Source organism: Cucurbita pepo, chromosome LG05 (genome assembly GCF_002806865.2).
Source record: "Cucurbita pepo subsp. pepo cultivar mu-cu-16 chromosome LG05, ASM280686v2, whole genome shotgun sequence".
Lineage (NCBI taxonomy): Eukaryota > Viridiplantae > Streptophyta > Magnoliopsida > Cucurbitales > Cucurbitaceae > Cucurbita > Cucurbita pepo.
In genome coordinates, this window is record NC_036642.1 from 254739 (window position 1) to 271903 (window position 17165).

At 38.2% G+C, this 17165-nt stretch overlaps 5 protein-coding genes across 5 annotated transcripts; 4 read left to right on the plus strand and 1 right to left on the minus strand.

Moving 5' to 3' along the window:
• The first annotated feature begins 483 nt into the window (after positions 1 to 483).
• Positions 484 to 2462, plus strand: LOC111796062 (cytochrome P450 94A2-like). The gene is made up of 2 exons (XM_023678751.1): positions 484 to 1171; positions 1406 to 2462. Exons 1-2 carry the CDS (start codon positions 579 to 581, stop codon positions 2343 to 2345), a joined length of 1533 nt encoding a protein of 510 aa, XP_023534519.1. The 5' UTR covers positions 484 to 578; the 3' UTR covers positions 2346 to 2462.
• Positions 2463 to 3204: 742 nt separating this feature from the next.
• Positions 3205 to 5501, plus strand: LOC111795428 (transcription factor bHLH3-like). The gene is made up of 2 exons (XM_023677857.1): positions 3205 to 3410; positions 3699 to 5501. Exon 2 carries the CDS (start codon positions 3789 to 3791, stop codon positions 5259 to 5261), a length of 1473 nt encoding a protein of 490 aa, XP_023533625.1. The 5' UTR covers positions 3205 to 3410; positions 3699 to 3788; the 3' UTR covers positions 5262 to 5501.
• A 3365-nt stretch (positions 5502 to 8866) lies between these two features.
• On the minus strand, positions 8867 to 11708 carry LOC111796055 (F-box/kelch-repeat protein OR23). Its single transcript, XM_023678743.1, has 3 exons — positions 11035 to 11708; positions 10599 to 10949; positions 8867 to 9421 (listed from the first exon to the last, which is right to left on the minus strand). Exons 1-3 carry the CDS (start codon positions 11649 to 11651, stop codon positions 9133 to 9135), a joined length of 1257 nt encoding a protein of 418 aa, XP_023534511.1. The 5' UTR covers positions 11652 to 11708; the 3' UTR covers positions 8867 to 9132.
• Positions 11709 to 12825: 1117 nt separating this feature from the next.
• On the plus strand, positions 12826 to 13541 carry LOC111795900 (transcriptional regulator SUPERMAN-like). Its single transcript, XM_023678530.1, has one exon. It carries the CDS (start codon positions 12940 to 12942, stop codon positions 13441 to 13443), a length of 504 nt encoding a protein of 167 aa, XP_023534298.1. The 5' UTR covers positions 12826 to 12939; the 3' UTR covers positions 13444 to 13541.
• A 2504-nt stretch (positions 13542 to 16045) lies between these two features.
• Positions 16046 to 16669, plus strand: LOC111794948 (transcriptional regulator SUPERMAN-like). Its single transcript, XM_023677165.1, has one exon. It carries the CDS (start codon positions 16046 to 16048, stop codon positions 16667 to 16669), a length of 624 nt encoding a protein of 207 aa, XP_023532933.1.
• Positions 16670 to 17165: the final 496 nt, after the last annotated feature.

Here is a 17165-nt window from a genome sequence, read left to right on the forward strand (position 1 = left end):
ATATGGTAAGCATTACTAACGAACACAAAAGCTTATATCTGATGCTATTGTGAATGTTTAAATGCAGCCAGCAGATAGTATGATCCTGTACTGTTTTTGCTAAACCATTTCTTGGTATAGTTTCTGTGGATAACTTAAAATGGGACTCAGCAATCAGTGCGAACCATCATCATTAAAAAGGGTCATGGTTCATCCCTTTTGGCTGGGCTGCAATGCATGAGCTTGAGCGTGGACATGCCAGATAAGGATTGGAGTAGAGGAAAAACAAAGGGTATGGTTGAAAGCTGAGTCTTCCATGTTAGTGGATTTTTACTTGTAAGAGATGACGTCAGTAAAGTCACTTAATGACACGTGTCGAAATCTCATGGGTCTGTTGAGTTTAAGCGGTGTTGGTTTGGACTTGTGTCGGTTGCCAAAGTTGAAAATTTTAGCACCAATTTCCAATTTTAATAATTTTGGACAATTCTTTAAAAATCAAAAGACAAAAATTTGGTTTTTTTAAAAAAAAACACAATATAAAAGGTAAAGCCACGCTTGGGCTCCGAAGTGCAAATTGGGAAGCACATTGAGACCACATAATGGTAGCTCCATTGTTACTCTCCTTCCTCTTCCTCTTCCTTCTTCCATTACTTTTCTTCTTCTTCTTCTTCATCTTCACCAAAACCCCAACTTCCTCTTCTACCCCTTCCATTAAACTCCCCAGAGCATTCCCCTTAGTGGGTTCCTTCTTCGCTGTCTTCGTCAACCGGCACCGCCGTCTGGAGTGGCTCTCCGACATCCTCCAAGTCTCCCCCAACGCCACCTTCACCCTCCACCGCCTCTTCGGCCAGGCTCAGGTTTTTACGGCGAATCCCGCCGTCGTACAGCACATTTTGAAGACCCAATTTCATATTTACCAAAAGGGAGATCCGTTTCGCTCTGCTTTGAGCGATTTTCTTGGCGACGGCATCTTTAACGCCGACGGTGAGAGCAGGAAATTTCAGCGCCAAGTTTCTAGTCATGAGTTTAGCACCAAATCTCTTCGGAAGTTCGTTGAGACTGTCGTCGACGCCGAGCTCTCCGATCGCCTCGTCCCTGTTCTTAACACCGCGGCCAGGGCCTGCTCTGTTTTGGATTTTCAGGATGTTCTTCAGCGGTTCGCTTTTGACAACGTTTGCAAGATTGCTTTTGGGTACGTACGCTAATTACAAAAAGACGAAAGATTGAGTTACAAATTTTGTTTTCTATGATTTGACATATTAATTTTTAGTTGGTTATAATTTGAACTTGTTAGTGGTTATAATTCGCCCGTAAAATGTATAATGGTAGTTTGTTTGGTAGGAAATTCTTTCACTTTATAACTATAAAATTAAGGAAGAGACTAAATTTGAAATTTAAAGCAAATCAAAATAACTTTGATGAACAGGTATGATCCAGCTTACTTATCACCATCATTCGGTCAATCAAAGTTCGCAAAGGCATTTGAAGACGCAGTTAGAATCAGCAGCTTGAGGTTCCAGTCTTTGGTTCCAATTTTCTGGAAGCTCAAAAAATTTCTGGACATTGGGACCGAGAAAAGGCTTCGAATCGCGGTAGCCGAAGTTCGAGGATATGCAAAGAACATCATTGAAGAAAAGAAAAACGAGCTCCAAACCAACTCTTCAATCGCCTCAGTCGACTTGCTCTCCCGGTTCCTCAGTTCCGGCCACTCCGACGAGGATTTCGTCACCGACATAATCATAAGCTTCATCTTGGCCGGACAGGACACGACCTCGGCGGCTCTAACCTGGTTTTTCTGGCTGTTGCCAAAATACCCACAAGTGGAAGATCGAATTTTGGACGAAATTTGCAACAAATCGGAGGATTTTGGTTATGATGAAGTGAAGAATTTGACGTACACTCATGCGGCTCTGTGTGAGAGTATGAGGCTGTATCCGCCAGTGCCGGTGGACGGGAAGCAGGCAGTGGCGGACGACGTACTACCGGACGGGACGGTGGTGAGGAAGGGGGAGAGGGTGGCGTATCATCCGTATGCGATGGGGAGGATGGAGGGGATTTGGGGGAAGGATTGGGCGGAGTTTAGGCCAGAGCGGTGGCTGGAGAGCGGCGACGATGCGGCGGCAAAGTGGAGGTTTGTGGGGAGGGATAACTACACGTATCCCGTGTTTCAGGCGGGACCGAGGATTTGTTTAGGGAAGGAAATGGCGTTTATGCAGATGAAGAGGATGGTGGCCGGCATTTTGAAAAGATTCCGAGTGGTTCCGGCAGCAGCGGAGGGGGTGGAGCCCAAATTTGTACAATACATGACAGCAAAGATGGAGGGCGGGTTCCCGGTGAGGATCGAGGCACGAAGGGCTGAGGGTTGACATCTATTTTAACCTCATTATGTCTCTCATCTATATTATGTTTTGAAGTACAACAAACTTGGACACTTCACTTATCTCAGATTATCAATTATTAACTTATAATTTTACAAATCAATATATTAAATCTATCAAATTATATCATACTTTTGGTTGGTTCATTTGCTTTTATTATTAAAATACAACACAATTTTGAATTTTTTTTTTATATCAATTTATTCATACATCAATCTGTTTATAAAAATTAATTAAATTTCTTTTTCATAAAGCTAGATCTTTTTCGATATTTATATATAGATATCAAAATAAATAAACCCATAAATGAAAACAAAATTAGTTTTGAAGACTTGACTTGACAACTATATTATATTGCCGATTTCTTTATTACTTTAAAATTTGGTCGTCCTGTTTTTAGTCTTATAATTATTACAATTGCAAGTTTTCTTAAGGTTGTTGGGTCAAGTCAACGTAGACAAGGCGAGTCGTTGGCTGCTACTGTTAGAATATTGACTTCTCACTTCTTTTTTTCTTTTTGAATAAATGCTTGTTTTCTCGTTGCAACCACTCACATTGGGCCAATTTTTGAAGCCCAATCCATTTTAGATTAAAACGAAGGCCCATAATACATTGGGCCTGAGTTGTGATGAACCTACCGTGACGTGTAAATATTGCAAAAAGAAAGGGAAAAAAAAAATGTAAATATGTTCATCAAAATGATTTTAAATGATTAGTGGCAAACATACAAAAATGAAACACATTAGTGAATACATAATTAAACATAAACAAAGATAATGCCAAGAACGTCGGTTAATTTATTTGGGATTTTGTGGATAATATGAAGCGTTAAGACTCGGCCCAATACCCACCGAAATGCTCCCGATTCATGCGAGCCAAACCCTAAAGTTCAACCCTTTTTTTTTTATATCATTCACATCAAAGTGCCAAGCTAACTCTTTTCAGTGGAAGATATTAAAAGAAACTAATAAATCGATCCCTTGTTTTCTTCTGATGTTTCCGCGAAATCGAGACGACCCTCCTTCTCCATTTCAGATCCCTCTTCACTTTCAGGTCAGCTTTTGAACTCGTTTCTTCGAGCTTTTTGGACTTTGGATCGATTTTGCCCCCTTCTCCACTTCACCTTCTAGCTCTGAATACTTGGATTTGTTGAATTGGGTAATTGGGTAATTGGGTGTGCTGTTGATTGTTTTGTTGATGTTTAAGCGAAGATCTGTTGATTTGGAGAATTGTTGTTCGACGAGCCACTGAAAGGGTTCTAATTGTTTGTGTTGAATAGTTTCGTTACACCCTTTTTAATTGATTTTCATTTCCTTTCCTTTCTTTTTTTCTGGTCACTAGAGTTTTTCCGACCTCTGCTTGCTATGCGAAGGTGATTTTAGAAGTAGAGGAGGTTGGGTTTCTTCCTTCTGCTGACTCCATTTCTGAAAAATGGGTGAGAAATTTTGGGCGAACGAAGAAAAGAGGGTTTTGGTGGAATCAGTTGTTGGTAGTGAAGCTTGTGAGTTCTTGATGTCGTTGGCGTCTAGTAATATCTTAGCTGAGGACTTGCAGTTGTCTCTTGGTGATTTTAGTGTGAATCAGGGGCTAACCAAACTTTTGGATGGTTCAAGTTGGAACTATGCAATCTTTTGGCGGGTGGTTAGCTTGAAATCTGGGGCCTTGGCTTTAATTTGGGGAGATGGGAACTGTAATGATGAAAAGATTGGAATTGCAACTCCTGGTGGGGATGGTCAGGGAGAGAAGAAAGAGGAATTGAAGAGGCAAGTGCTTCAAATGCTTCAGTCCTCTTTTGGAGGGTCTGATAAGGATGGATATGGGGCAAGGAGGGATGAAGCGTCAGATATCGAGATGCTTTACCTAACTTCAATGCACTATAAGTTCATGTGTGACTCGGGAAGCAGTCTGGGGGAGTCGTATAAATCCGGCAACTCTGTATGGGCTTCGGATGTAACGAGTTGTTTGCGTAATTATGAATCCAGAGGGTTTTTAGGGAAAATGGCTGGTGTCCGGACATTGGTCTTTGTACCTGTAAAGTTGGGAGTTGTTGAACTTGGTTCCATTAAATCAATTCCTGAAGATCAGGGTGTTGTAGAGTTGGTTAGAGCGGCCTTTGGGGGATCAAACACTGCCCAATTAAAGACCTTCCCAAGGATCTTTGGTCATGAGTTAAGTTTAGGTGGAACTCAACCTCGATCGCTGAGTATTAACTTTTCACCAAAGTTGGAAGATGATACAAATGTTTCTCCCGAAGGTTTTGAGCTGCAAGGTTTAGGTGCTAATCATGTATTTGGAAATTCTTCCAACGGGGGTCGAAGTGATGATAATGATGCAAAGATGTTTCCACATGCTCAGACGAGACTTTCGAGTTTGGAGTTTCCGAGGGACGAGTCATCTCCTAAAGGGGATGACAGAAAACCTAGGAAGAGAGGGAGAAAGCCTGCTAATGGGAGAGAAGAACCATTGAATCATGTGGAAGCAGAGCGGCAGAGACGTGAGAAGCTTAACCAACGATTCTATGCATTAAGGGCTGTTGTCCCAAATATCTCTAAGATGGACAAGGCTTCTCTGCTCGGCGATGCCATTACGTATATCACCGACCTTCAGATGAAAATTAAAGTTATGGAGGCTGAAAAACAGATCGCTAATGGCAGGCAGAAAAGTGCAGAGGTTGATTTTCAGGCAAGGGAAGAGGATGCTGTTGTGAGGGTGAGTTGTCCTCTGGACTCGCACCCTGTTTCTAGAGTTATCAAAACATTTAGAGAACACCAAATTGAAGCTCAAGAATCCAAAGTTACGACCACATCCGACAACGATAGAGTCATTCATTCATTCTCCATTAGAACTGAAGGTGGTGCTGCAGAACAGTTGAAGGAGAAGCTGCTGGCTGCCCTATCAAAATGATATCATTTGTAAAGTACCTCTTTTATATATACATCAAGCCAAGCCTCAACATGTTGATTTTCATGTAGTTTCTTTACTTTGTTGCATTACAATGTGGAAATTTCTTATTAGTGAAGTCTGCAAAAACCAAGTTACATAATTCCTTGTATGTTTAATGTCTAAATGTGGCATCTTCTATATTGGATTGTTATAAGTTAATGACAGATTATCAATGAAACTGTGTTTAAATCTTCAGATCAATTTGTGTGCTTTGATTTCTGCTCTGGAAAATGATTTTCAGAACCCATTTAGTCGATGATCAAGATTTCCTATTGACATTCTTCATGGCCCTGAGTTCAAGCTTCATGTTAAAAACTTGAAGCTGAGATGTCGGAGATGTCGGAGGTGTTCGAGGTGTCGGAGATGTCTGAGATGTCCGAGGTGTTGGAGATGTCTGTCCAAGATGTTTGAGATGTCCGACATTTCTGAGATGTTCAAGATGTCGGAGATGTCCGACATTTCTGAGATGTCCGAGATGTCTGAGATGTCCGAGTTGTCTGAGAGGTTCGAGATGTCTGAGATGTCCGATATGTCTGAAATGTCTGAGATGTCTGAGACGTCTTAGATGTCCCAGATGTCTAACATTTCTAAGATGTCCGAGATGTCCGAGATGTCTAAGATGTCCGATATGTCTGAGATGTCCAAAGGTTGATTGTAATGCGGATGAACGTTGAAATTCAAATTCATGATTTAAGTGAGATCGAAATTGAAAGTCCAAATTATAATGCGGATGGGATTAAAATGAAACTGAAGCATAATAAAGCAAGCTAGCTTGTTCAAATGTTGATGATAAAAGAAAGTCAGTTTGTGAACCAATTATAAAAAAGTAGGAGTACTAGGTAAGGGGAGTTGGATTATTTTAGGAGTTCTTTTGTGTTTGAACTCAAAAAAGTTTTAATTATTTAGCATTTGAATAATCTTAGGATATGTGCGAACAGTTTGGTCCAAGCTACGTGTCGTTTGATTCATTCTAACGTTGTTTTCAACCTTTCAAACAATATTACTCCGTCAAATTCAGAACCAAAAGTCTTTGGTCAAACTACACCCACAGACAAAAACCAAACGCCCTCACATGTATATATATAAACGCATACATCAACTCCTTCCTCTCATTCTCATTTTGCTTACAAACTTCAAACACAATAGTTGGTTTAAACTCCAACGTTCATCACAGAAACAGAAGAAGAAGAAGATTTAGTTTGGTTCATAGCTTTTGTGTCGAAATTAAGATATGGGTATGTCTAAAAGAGTTAGCTTGGTGTTCTTTGTGCTGATGTTCACCATTCTGTTACCTAATCCTATGGAGGCAGCAAGGGTTATGAGCGGAGACAAATGGATGAAGGCGAAGCAAGATATAGCCTTTGTGTTGCCTATTCAAGTCCTGCAGCGTGCCCCGGTGCCACCGTCCGGTCGCAACCCGTGCAGCACCATTCCTGGGCAAAGCAATGGCCGATGCACCCTCCAGACGATGAATGTCGCAGGTGGCCCTGCCCGCTTCGTCCAGGCGCCGCCTGCTATTCACGACCCGGCTCCCATTGCCTCAGCTGCTCAAAGTTCTTGATAGTGTCTTTCAATGGTGGAACCATGGAGGTTGGGTTCAGTTCAGTTTCAGGACGAAATTCTTTTATTTGGATTGGGGGCATCAGAAAACAATTGGTTGCAACCCATGCAAATTTATGTTCATTAATAGTGTTTCTTTCTTTATACAAGTCCTTGATGGACTGTATTATTAAATAAATGATTAGTTCATTCGTTAAACTTAAATCTAGCCTCTTAATTTCTTCAACAACAGCTTCTAACCTTCATAAAATCAATTTTATATCGTCTAAAGTGATCCTATCGATATAAGTTTATTTTATTCATCCTCGACTTTTATAGATACTTCATCTTTATTAACTCATTATATATTGCGCAACTCCAAATAATATTACGTAACTCCAAAATATCGAACAAGGTGCAAGATTGATGGTTAATACTAAGTTGCAATGATCAAGATGAAAAATTCTAAAACTTGGTGAAAGAGTCATAACATACTGAATTATATAGCCATGACATGGAAAGCTAGTTGAGTCGTGTAATAGGCTAGTGAACCTACGTATAGTTCATTCTATCAATATTTAACTTATTTTGTAAATATTAAAAGTTTGAACGTACACTTTTTGTTTGTTGAACTAAAAAAAAAAAACGTGTGGATAGCTTATAAAATATTGCAAGTATAGTACAAGGTGTGGGCTTTGTTAGACAATACAACAACTACATGCTTCAACGTCCAAATATTAAGTCAAATGAAAACGACAATATTTCATATATATTTAATAATAAAAAATGTAGATATAAATATCGAAATAGCGGATATTATTTATTATTACGTAATTATTCCAATTTATTGTTTTTTTTAATAAAAAAAAAAATAAGAATCCTTCCATGCATATCTAATAACACCTTCACAAAGCGTTGAAAGGGTAAAATATAGCAATTTTATTTTTTCAAACCACAGCTTGAGGCATAAGGAATTGAGAATATTAGGAAAAATATGAAATACACTTGAAAATCTAAATATTTTCTTTTTCGTGAATTTTGACGTTGACTAAAGAAATAAATAAATAAATAGTTCGTTTTTGTTGGCTGCTTGATGGAGACCAATTCAGCTCAACCCCAACACCTTCACAAACCCTCTACCATATACTTCATACTACTCGCTTTTGTAGAATCAATCAATTTTTAACCTTTTTAATAACAAATTTATTCAAAAGCGAGACTTTTATTGATGAAAATTTCAAGTTTTCAATACATCTTAAACCCTTTTTTGTTCTAACCATTTCATCCCTTTATTCCGACATAACCTATAGCCTTTTCAATTTTCAAACAAGGCTTCGTCAAAGCTCATGTTCCTGTTTCATGCTAAAAACAAACCCTAAACACATTAATCACCAAACACCCATAATATGTATGCGACATTTCCTGTCTCAAAACCATATCTTAGACACAGAATTTGGGTTAATCTTGAAACCATAAAGATGTGATTTTTTTCAACAAAGATTCCTCTTTTATGTTCATAATCCTATTGGTTTGTGCTCAAATTGAAGCCAAGAGACCATTGAAAGGAGAGGGATGGCGGAATTTAAGTTCTCAGTCACTGCAACGGCCGCCGGTGCAAGGGAATGTTCCTTGTGAATTGAGCGGCATGAACGTTAAGGTCTTCACAAATTCTTGAATCGACTCGGTAAACAGAAATGAGTGTTTTTAACTGTGTGGAACTCGAGGAAAACGATGTTGACTTTATTGAACAAGAAAAGGGGAACATGGGCTCTGTTATTTTCCTGGAGGAAGCTCCAACGAGAAAATGCAGAACCTAAACAACTGTTTCTGCATTCAAAACACCTTGTTCCAACAGCTCTAAAGTTTGCTTCCATACTCAAATAATTAAGGAAGACTGTTCGGTTTGTAGGCTGTTTACTTGGACAAACACTAAGATACCAAGTGTTGAGAAGAAGTTGTGAAACACAGAATCAAAGTATTTGACAATCCCACGTTGTTGCAGACAAAACACCAACCATGCTTGAATGTAACATAAAAAATTTATGTATTTTATCTCCATCCTTGAACAGCTTATACACAAATGTACAATATTTATGTTCGAGTTGATAAATTTATTTCCAGGAAGAGAAAAAAAGAAAAAAAAGTTTGGCGGTAGATCATTCTAAACATGTACATAAAGGAATGCAAACGTATGTGCCACTTAGCTATCAGGGAACAACAATCAGCATCAGCATATGCCTAAATCTGTAAGCAATAATGAGTAGTTGATAGCAGCGGAGGTATTATTTACATTTCAGATACGAATGGTACACATAGCTGCAGTATCGAAATCCATGGGGTGCTGAAAAGGCGACCTGGTAATGAGAGATCTCCACGTCTTCTTCACGGGATCGTAGATTTGCATGTACAGCAATCCTCCTTTCTTATGATGTCGTAGCCTTCGAGCTTCGGCCGACTCTGTCTTCAGAAATGATATAACATATAATTCTCCATTCAATGCAACAAAGCCATATGAGGAGTTGAAAGGAGTCTTTCTAGGTACCCTTGACTCTTCAACCCATCTGTTTGATGTCATTTCATATCTAAAACATAGGAGATGGAGATCAGAAGATGACAAATCATAAGAAACACTTGTCCCAGAAACCAGAAAAGGTAAAGAAAACAGACATTTTTAACAACATTTGATGAAGAGAGATGAGTATTATGTAATATCTTTTCTCCTCCGCACAGAGATAATACAAATTTGGAAATCTCTTCTTTTTTTCTTTCCCAATCAAGCACCCCATAACAACATTTGGACTGAAACTCGATTTGCAAGTCAAGAACAACAAAGGGAGGAAATCTTAAGTTAACCTCAGAGATCAAATTAAATAACTCAATTCTTCCTCCATTTTGGCGTTCTTCTTCTTTTTGCCAGGCAGAATGAGTGTTGAATACAGACCTGATCATTCCAGATAGTTAATGAGCTCACTCCAAATAAATTCTTTCAACTGGTCATCGACACCCTTAATGTGAGATTCGAGTGCCAGCAAGGACGCTAGCCTCGAAGGGAGGTGAATTGTAAGATCCTACATCGGTTGGAGAGAGGAACGAGTGTAAGTGAGGACGCTGGGCCCTGAAGGGAGGTGGATTGTGAGATCCTACCTCGGTTGGAGAGAGGAACGAGGGTAAGTGAGGACGCCAGGCCCTGAAGGGAGGTGGATTGTGAGATCCCACCTCGGTTGGAGAGGGAAACAAAACATTCTTTATAAGGGTGTGGAAACCTCTCCCTAGCAAACACATTTTAAAAACCTTGAAGGAAAGCCTGAAAAGGAAAGTTCAAAGAGAACAATGTCTACTAGCAGTAGACTTGGCTGTTATACTTACATAAGAACAGAACATGTGTTTCTACTTTCTTAAGGGAAAGCATCCACCTTGCACTCAAAAGTTGAAGAAAAACTTGTTTCCAAATCCAGAGATTGTCTCATGCAAACTAAGGCATTCTAAGAAAGTAGTTTAATGCTCTGAATCCATTTTTATGGGATCATATACTTCTAGTTTGCCATTAGTTTTTCTCCATTCAAATACAACCATAGGTTTCCACAGTACAGAATGAACATGTGCAACAGACACTTGCTTAAGAACAAAGTGATAAAAGGCATTTCCATAGTTAAGGAAATAAAAAAGTAATCAGTCATAAAACCAAAGCAAACACTAAAAGTAATCAATGAAGAACTGAATTCTTCCTCAAATTTTGAGTAATTAAAGAAGAAGAGTAACCTGAAGAATTCATCTCCATCAAGCATGAAAATCCCAGGTTGTCCATGGTTATGATGATCCTCAATCACCACAATCTTCCCTAGCCTCCTTCTTTCCCCTTCTTCCCACATATCCCCAATTTGCCTCCACCTCCCACCGCCATTGCCATTGCCATTCCTCAATTCCAACACCACTGCATCTCTGTAATACTCATCCACAGGAAACACTCCTGAAATTGTCCTCGATTCGCCATACCCACCCATCACCCAAAACTCTCTCTTTTCTCCATTTCCCACAAAGAACCCAACACACCCAGCGCGAAACCTCGGCAACCCATCAAGGGCAACCCACTCGTCTCTCTCAACATCGTACCTGTTAAATCATTGGTACAAGATTAAATTCTTACATTAACCAAACCCCACGTAAACTATTGAGTTCGGTAGTGATTTAACCATACCTTTCCACGGAGCTCATCCGACTCCCTGCCGCCGCGAACATCGTGTGTCTGGACCCACCTCCAGCCACCAGAATCTGACCGGAACCAGGAACCGCCGCACACGCAAAGCTCCCTCGCGGCGATAGCATCGGGGAGATGGGTTCCCATAAGGAGGCATAGAAATCGAATCGGAAAGCGGAGGAGGAGGAGGAAGGACGGTCGATTGGATAAGAACGAGTGTCGAAGAGAGACCCACCGATGACGTACAAGTGAGGACCGAGGGAAATTGGGGTGAAATTGCAGAGCCCATACACATGGGGGTTGCAGGGCATAGGGGGAAGAGGGCACCAAGAGAGGTTTAGTGGGTCGAACAGAATAGGGGAAGCGATTAAAGGGTCTTGAGGGAAAAAGCAGAGAAGGTGAGAGAGAGAATTTGGGTGAGTGAATCGAAGGGAAATTAGGATATTAGAAGAGAAGAAGAGACGCCATGATTTGCAGGTTGATTTGAGGCGAGCATGGTGGGAGTAAGGGAGAAAGGAAAGAACTAAAGCCGCGACATCATTGGGAAGACCTGGAATTAGAGTGGAGATATCATCAATGGAGGAAGACAGTGAACAAAATTGAGGAAGAGATTTCATTATCGCTCCGCCTAATTAACTCTGTTCCTCCCTCCCCTTCCCTCCCCTTCCCTTCCCTCCCAATCCCCCGCACTGAATGAATAGCACGCAAAGAAAGCAGTCATGGGTTTTTGACACAGATTGTTGACACGTTTGTAAGAATCAAAGATCAATCATTATCAGTGGCATGGATCATTTTCTTAATTGCTCAAAAGGGTGGATTTTTATTTCAGCTCATCACCGTCTCGAGTGCAATGTGAGGCCACGTGTCTGAATCTCATTGGTTTCCTCAAGTTGAAGTTTTCTTCAAAATATATGTCAATTTTTTTATAATAAAAAAGAAGTATTTTTATTTCTTATTTTTGTTTTAAGATTAGTTTAAGTGTGTGGCTATCAAACTAAACTTTAAGCCTCATTTGGTTGTAAATTATTTTCATTTTTATATTCTCGAAAGTAAAAAAGAACACAAAGAAAACGAAGAAAATATGTTTGTCAGACATATTTTCAAACAAAAAAAAAAATCTTAAAATAGGGTATTAAAAACAAAACAAAACAGAAATTTGTTTAGCTTTGGAAAACAGGCATCTATGGAACTGAACTTTTCCAGCAAATTTTTAATTTTGATTTACTCTTAATTGTTTAATAAAAAAAATGTAGTCCTTGCTGTGAATTATACTATCTTTATCCAACTTAAAAACAAATATGATCATAAAAGATATATTATCAAATATGGCAATATGTTTTTCTACCCATTTCAAAAAAAAAGTTCTTTCCTTACTCCATATTACAGATTTGAAATAAATAAATAATCATTATGATTATTATCCATCTAACAAATCTTAACCTATCAAATTAATTAAATTAATTAAATAAATGGAGGTGAAGACTGATAAATCAATTTGTAACACCCCAAGTTAATTAGAGAAGAGAACAAAATATTTTTTATAAGAATATGAAAGGTCTGGTTGTTGTGTAGTTTTATTTTAAAATTATTTTGTATATTATGGGAAGGAGTGCAGTAAGGAGTTAAATAAGGAATAATAAGTTATGTGGCAGTCCTTCCCTCTTGAATTGGCAAAAAGCAACTTCACTGCCATGCTCAAGTGTCCTAATTGTGTTGGCTGCTAAGTAGTATCCAAATATGCCTCCACACATCTCCTTCTTACTACAACTAATACCTCATTCACCCCTTTTTCATTAATAAGCCCTTCCCCCCCTCTCTCTCTCTCTCTCTGGAGAACAGTTTTCATTTTCATCACAAATTTCATACTTATTTGTGTGTTTTGTGTATCAGGTTTGAAGTTGGGGCATGGAGGGAGGTGAGTACAGGAGCATGAGTAATGGGAAGGTTGTGAAGAATGAAGAACAACAATGGGGTTTCGCCAAACAAGAAACATTTTCAAGCGATCAATTTCTCCATTGGCCTGCAAGGAAATACACTTGTAATTTTTGCAGGAGGGAATTCAAATCTGCTCAAGCTCTGGGAGGGCATATGAATGTTCATAGAAGGGATAGGGGAAGATTGAGATATTGGTCTTCTTGGATGCATAACAACTCATACCCTACCCCTAGTTTCTGTTTGCCGCCTCCACCGCCATCTTGCTTCAGTTTCAGACCAAGTATTGAGAACAGCTCCTTGAGTTGCATTGAGGGAAGTGGGAGCTGTTCAAGGAGCAATGAAGGAGATGAAGATGCTGATGTGGATGGGGTGAAGAAGAAGAAGAGGAAGAAAGGTTCAGTTAATTTGGAGGGGAAGATGGGGAATTTGGTAGGTTGTTCAAGTGAGGATCTGGATTTGGAGCTACATCTTTAAGTTTCTATGTATAAACTCCCCTTGTTTTGTTAACATGTGTTTTGTGTGCCCTTTTTTCTTTACCTAATTTCTTTTTTATGGAAACTTTGTTGCCTTTATACTCTTATTCACAACTTACCCTCTCTTTTATTTTTAATTTCTTATTTTCTAAATAAAATAAAATAAATAAATAAATAAATAAAGGAAAAAAGAGCCAACTAGGTTGTCTTTTTTAAACCCTCAGCCGCCGGACACTATTACTCCCTCACCTCACTCCGACCCTTCACTCACTTGCTCAACTTTATTCGCATTTTTAACCTATTTAAATATATTAATTTTAATTCTTCCAATTAAATATATTATTTATTTATTTTTAATATATAAAATATATTAATTATTAATTTAAATATTTCAACAAAAAAAAATTAATTAAAATTATCTTTAGACCTTTACTGATAATAAGCAATAAGCATTAATAAGATGTCATAAAGTTAATTAATCAAGTTTTTCACTCCATATTTGATCAAGTTCTTAAAACGATAGATATGATAAATTTGCTACAAAAGTTGAAAATGTAAGTCCTTACCCGTAAAAGTTTGTAACTAACCCAAGATTAATATTGGATGGCACATCATTATCTTATAAAAATATTAATATTCTCCATTAATGAATTTATAAAAGAAGATTAAATATTTGCAGTATTACAAGCTTGTTGTATAAGACGCTCCTCTCACATATCTCTACATGAATGATTGGGTCGTATTAATAGTATTATTACGATAAGATTGTGACTTTATCCGCATGTTATAAACTTTTTAGATTATTAATGTAACACGGTAAACCTTTGATTTCATACCATATGCTATACATAATATAAAATAACAGATTATTTTATTAATAAAGGATAAAATATTTAACTACAAAAGGTAGGAGCTTTAGACATCCTTAGTTTTTCTCGTTGCCACCCACTATGCGCCTCCGACCATTGCGCCCTTCTGCCACAGACGTCGTCCCTCCGTCTCCGAAACAAACGTTGCATGATCGTTGTGTAGGTGGCTGCGCACAGACACTTTTGACGACTGCGCATCGCCCATGGTAGCAGTGACCGACACCCAACACAAACAGTTTAAGGCATTAAGACTATAAAATGAAGGATTGATTAGGACATGCCTAAATTGGAGGCAAGCATTCAGGTCATTTTGTCAAACAACTTGCCTTTATAATACAATTAATTAACTTTTGTATTATACTCTAAAAGCTTAATGCCAAAATGACAAATGCATAATTAAAAAAAAAAAAATAATAATAATAATTACTTAATTAATTATATAGATATGATCTTGGCCTGCAATATGAATGCAACAATGGAAAAAGCAACATAATTACATATGCATGCAATGATGCACATGAACTCAACAGAGACAGGGACAGAGAGAGAGATTGTCAATAGTCAATACCCTTTGCAAGAAGACTGTTGAATTGTAATGAATTGTAATGAATTATATGATGAAGTTTGATTGATTGTGAGGGGACAAAAATGTTACTTTCTTAATTATACATAAATCTATACAACATTCCATCTTTATATACGGTTAAGTAGTTAACGTGGTCATGTTGCAAGGGATGCAGAGAAATGTTGAGATTACTGGGTATGAATTCGAATACGAAATCGTAATTCAAACTAAAAATGATTATGGTTGGTCTAATAATCATGATTTGTATGATAGATATGGGAGAAAGAAGTTTTAGAGGGGAAATCTTCCCTTTGCTGAGAATGAAAGCAAGTGGAGGGTGTGGGTGTGGGATTTTTCATTATACTCTATACCTTATGATTTCAATATTTGGTGAAACCGTATAATGTCCAATTACAATTACAATATTATATTCATTCTTGCTCACCACCTTACTCCACAATGTATCTCATACGTATCTTTAACATCTCATATAATCTAATGTCCAAAACAACACCCTAAGAAGCAGCTCAAAATTAGGTCATTTTTGTCCCAATACATTATGAGCTATCACTTAATACATTATGAGCTATCACTTAATACATTATGAGCTATCACTTATATTTAACATCACCCAACACCCCCCCAACAATTTCATCAATTAATTAAAATAATTTTACTCATATTAACTAATATTATTATAGGAAGCTGTCCATAGTCAAACAATAGTACGATTAATCATTTTAATACTTCGATAACTTCAATAAGCCTGTGTCGGTTTGATCCAATATTTTATTTCATTTCGAAACACTTCTAACATTTAATTTACGAACCAAATTCTCCTAAATCGATCCATGTTCTAAGCTCGGGGTTATATTATCGTAGGATTATGCTAACAAATTGTGACATAAAATCGAACGCTTAAAAAGGAAAAAGAAATATTTGATTAAAGAAACATAATATTGTCTCCAAAAGATGAATACATCAAGAGCCGGCTAACTAATGGTTGTCTCTCCACAACCAAATAATTTATTTTCACATTTCTTCTCCAAATCTCATCTTCATACACAAAACCTACCCCTAACTATTATATTTCTCTCTCATTTCCTCCTTTCCAACACCCTCCCTCCCTCAAATATCTCTATATATGTTACCAACCAAACTCTTCTCCCATGGACCCTAACCATATCCCCAACGACGACGACCAAGATCCGAACTCGAAAACAACCACCGAGGAGGTCGAACAAGCCAACGAAATGGGCAGTGGCCGCTCCTACGAGTGCGTATTTTGCAAACGAGGGTTCACAACCGCTCAAGCTCTCGGCGGTCACATGAACATCCACCGCAAAGACCGTGTGAAAACCAAGCCTAATACTACCAATAATAATCCCTCCAAGCCCGAACCCTTCGCCCACCATTCAACTCTCCGCCCAACCACGCCACTAATCTCAACATCCCATCACCACTCCTTTCAAACCTATTTCCCCACTTCTTCCACTTGGTGTTTGGGTTCCACTACTTCTACTACTACTACTACTCCCTCCCACGATCATCAATTGGCGTATCTTCACAACAACCTCAACATCAACAACAATAATAATAGCACTCCTCAAGCTTTGAACGCGTTCAAGGAGAATTGGACGAATATCAGCCTCCCCTCACGCTCGCCTGCCCCTACTTTGATCAATCGTCGAGACAAGAGATCAGATGGTAACGTTGATGACGAGGATGACGACGATGATGATAATAATGATGATGAACTTGATCTTGAGCTTCGACTTGGTCACGATCGGTAGTAGACGTAATATTATATTTTTCCATTGAAGCATATGATATATAATTTGTGTGTGCAGTTATATATATATATATGAATATATATATTTTTGTTGTGTGTATAGAGATGGGATTTTATATTTTTGTTGTAGTGAGAGAGAGCATTATTTGATTTTGGAATAAGGAAAAGCAGTAGAAATTGGGATGATAGAGAGATATTATACATAGCCGCCGTCTACGGGTGCCGGCCGGCAGGCTGCTGCTGCTGCTTCTGCCGCCCTCTATATGTTTTTGTAGGATTGGATGCAAGTTTGATTTTTGTTATTTTTATTTTTTTTATTTTTTTAAAAAGCCCTAAACTTGATGAAAGGGTCTTTCCATGGGATTCATTTTTCTTATGAGTGTATTTTTTTTTTTTCCATTATTCTTCTGCATGAAATTGATCAATATCTCTCTTTTATTGAATATTCATTTTGGTGTATATCTCTTTGGGGTTTTATTTATTTATTTATTTTTGTG

Bases quoted from the DNA above. Each gene is read 5' to 3' on its own strand.
- LOC111796062 (XM_023678751.1), top strand. From the start codon at position 579: ATGGTAGCTCCATTGTTACTCTCCTTCCTCTTCCTCTTCCTTCTTCCA. The intron at 1,172-1,405 runs GTACGTACGCTA...TTTGATGAACAG, and splicing joins GTTTGCAAGATTGCTTTTGG to GTATGATCCAGCTTACTTAT.
- LOC111795428 (XM_023677857.1), top strand. From the start codon at position 3,789: ATGGGTGAGAAATTTTGGGCGAACGAAGAAAAGAGGGTTTTGGTGGAA.
- LOC111796055 (XM_023678743.1), bottom strand. From the start codon at position 11,651: ATGAAATCTCTTCCTCAATTTTGTTCACTGTCTTCCTCCATTGATGAT. The intron at 10,950-11,034 runs GTATGGTTAAAT...ATGATTTAACAG, and splicing joins CGGATGAGCTCCGTGGAAAG to GTACGATGTTGAGAGAGACG. The intron at 9,422-10,598 runs GTTACTCTTCTT...CCTATGTTTTAG, and splicing joins GATGGAGATGAATTCTTCAG to ATATGAAATGACATCAAACA.
- LOC111795900 (XM_023678530.1), top strand. From the start codon at position 12,940: ATGGAGGGAGGTGAGTACAGGAGCATGAGTAATGGGAAGGTTGTGAAG.
- LOC111794948 (XM_023677165.1), top strand. From the start codon at position 16,046: ATGGACCCTAACCATATCCCCAACGACGACGACCAAGATCCGAACTCG.